At 59.2% G+C, this 2,428-nt stretch overlaps 1 protein-coding gene across 2 annotated transcripts; it reads right to left on the reverse strand.

The window, feature by feature from the left end:
- On the reverse strand, positions 1–2,213 carry LOC118159499 (syntaxin-1B-like). 2 transcript variants are annotated; one of them, XM_035314072.1, is made up of 8 exons: positions 2,193–2,213; positions 2,093–2,159; positions 1,819–1,919; positions 1,622–1,730; positions 1,462–1,535; positions 1,002–1,139; positions 333–443; positions 1–115 (listed from the first exon to the last, which is right to left on the reverse strand). In XM_035314072.1, exons 1-8 carry the CDS (start codon positions 2,196–2,198, stop codon positions 35–37), a joined length of 687 nt encoding a protein of 228 aa, XP_035169963.1. In that variant the 5' UTR covers positions 2,199–2,213; the 3' UTR covers positions 1–34. The 2 variants fall into 2 exon arrangements, with proteins under 2 accessions (XP_035169963.1, XP_035169962.1); XM_035314071.1 differs by having other exon boundaries at positions 2,093–2,210.
- Positions 2,214–2,428: the final 215 nt, after the last annotated feature.

The raw sequence follows: 2,428 nt of genomic DNA on the forward strand, positions 1-2,428 counted from the left end.
GGGGGGGGCGGGGGAGAGGGGGCGCGCCGGGACCCTACAAGCCCAACGTGCCCCCGATGGAGGAGGCCAAGACCACCCCCAGCACCACGCAACAAATTATGATCATGATTTTCTTCTACGTTACCCCCAAAAACAACCAAAAACGACAAAAAAAAAGGCATCCGGGCAGCGTGGGGAGGAGAGAAGAGAAGAAGCGTTACGGAGCAGGAGAAGACCCGACGCTGAAGGAGCCCCGGTTGTCCAGGTTCTTGGCCCACCACCTCCTTGGCCCACCATCTCCTTGGCCCACCACCCCCTTGGCCCCCCACCTCCCCTCCCGCCCCTGCACTCACCCTCCGGGCTTTGCTCTGGTACTTTACGGCTTTTTTGGTGTCCGACACGGCCCGTTCCACGTAGTCGACCGAGTGCTCCACGTTGTACTCGATGCGGTCGATCATCTCGCCCTGAGAGCCAGAACCACCCCGTGAGACCCCCCCCCGAGGAGGGCGACAGCACCGGCATCCTGGGGGTGGGGTTCAAGGAGGTTCTAGGTGGTTCAACTGGGTCTTGGTGGGCTCGAGAGCTTCTTATGGTGGGTTCTTGATGACCCAAGGGGCCGTTGTTGGGCTTAAAAGCTTTTGATGACATCTAGGTGAACCAGACCTTGTTTTTAGTGGGTTCTAGATGACCCTTGGTGGGCTTGAGACCTTTTGATGGTGTCTGGATGAGCCAATGAGCGGGGTTTTAGGAGGTTCAGCTGGTTCTAGGTGGCTCAACTGGGTCTTGGTGGGCTCGAGAGCATCTTATGGTGGGTTCTTGATGACCCAAGGGGCCGTTGTTGGGCTTAAAGGCTTTTGATGACATCTAGATGAACCACCAGACCAGGTTCTAGAGGACCTTTGGTGGTCACGTAGAGATTTTAACGGGTTCTAGATGCCCCTTGGTGGGCTCGAGACCTTTTGATGGTGTCTAGGTGAGACACGTGGGTGGGTTCAAGCCCCCCCCCCCCCCCTCCCCTGTACCTGGCTCTCCACCAGCATCGCCATGTCCACGAACATGTCGTGCAGCTCCCGGATGCTCGTTTCCAGCTTGATGATCTCGTTGTGTCGCGTCTCGATCTCGTTCAGGGCTTGTTTGGTCATCTGCGAGTCCATTTTGATCTGGCAGGAGAGACGAGAGACGGGGTGAGAGCACAGGAAGGGGGCTTCTCGGGCCCCAGGGACCTCAACGGGTCGGAGGTGACCTCGTAGTTCCTTGGTCACACAAAAATTTGGGGGCGTTTCATCGGATTCTAGGTGACCCAATGGGGCTTGGGGTATCTCGCTGGGTTCTGGGTGACTTAATGGGCGTTTTGGAGCCATCTAGTTGGGTTCTGGGTGACCCACTGGGTTTTTTGGGGGGACATCTCATTGGTTTGTAGGTGACCCAAGGGGTTCTGGATGACCCAATGGGTTCTGGACGACCCAACGGATCTCTACGTACATCATCGGTGAAGATGGCCAACTTCCCACTCTCCAGCATGTCCTCCAGCTCCTCATTGGTGGTGGTCCGGCCGGCTGCGTGGAGATGGAGGAGATATCGGGGTCCTGTTCCCCCAGACCCCAACGCGTGTCTCCTCCCCCCAAGTTCTCCCGTGACCTACTGATCTCCAGCTGCCTCTGGATCCTGTCCTTGCACCGGTCGCGGTACTTGGACTGGGTGGCGTTGTACTCCGTCATCACCTCCACGAACTTGCGGGACAGCGTCGAGTGCTGGGGGGCGGGGGGGGACACGGCGTGGGGTGAGGGACCTCTGAGGAGGAGGAGGAGGAAGGAGAGGGGTGGTGGGGAGGAAGGATACCTGCGTTTTCCGGATGCGTAGGTCGGCCGAGGAGCGGTTCAGGCCTTCCTCCTGCTCGATGCTCTGCTCGATGGCTGCAGGAGGGGACAGTTGTGACCTCTTCCTCCATCGCTGTCCTCGCCCTGGGGGGTGTTTGTCACCCCCCTCCCCCTTCCCACCCAGCCACCACACCAAGAGGCAGGTGGGGTTGAAGACAAGATGGTAGTCCGGGACAAGATGGCCGCCCCCCCATCAGGCAAAACACCTCCAAAATGGCCACCAACGTTGTGGAGATCACCCCAAGATGGCCACCACAAGAAGGCCAAGACCATCGTGAAGGACATCCCCATGAAGACCACCACCATCATGAAGGACATCTCCAAGAAGGCCACCACCATCATGGAGATCACCCCAAGAAGGCCACCCCAAGATGGCCGCCCCAAGATGGCCGCCGCCAGGTCACCTTTCAACTTGGAGCGCACTTTGTTGGCCGTCTTCTTGATGTCGGCCGTGAGGTCCTCCAGCTCCTGCTTCGTCTCTGGGAGGGGCAGGGATGCGTCACCACCGTGGTGCCACCACCCTGGTGTCACCCTGACCCCGGTGACCCCAACCCCAAGGTGACCCCAACCCC

The sequence above is a fragment of the Oxyura jamaicensis genome, unplaced genomic scaffold (genome assembly GCF_011077185.1).
Source record: "Oxyura jamaicensis isolate SHBP4307 breed ruddy duck unplaced genomic scaffold, BPBGC_Ojam_1.0 oxyUn_random_OJ70696, whole genome shotgun sequence".
In the NCBI taxonomy this organism is placed as follows: domain Eukaryota; kingdom Metazoa; phylum Chordata; class Aves; order Anseriformes; family Anatidae; genus Oxyura; species Oxyura jamaicensis.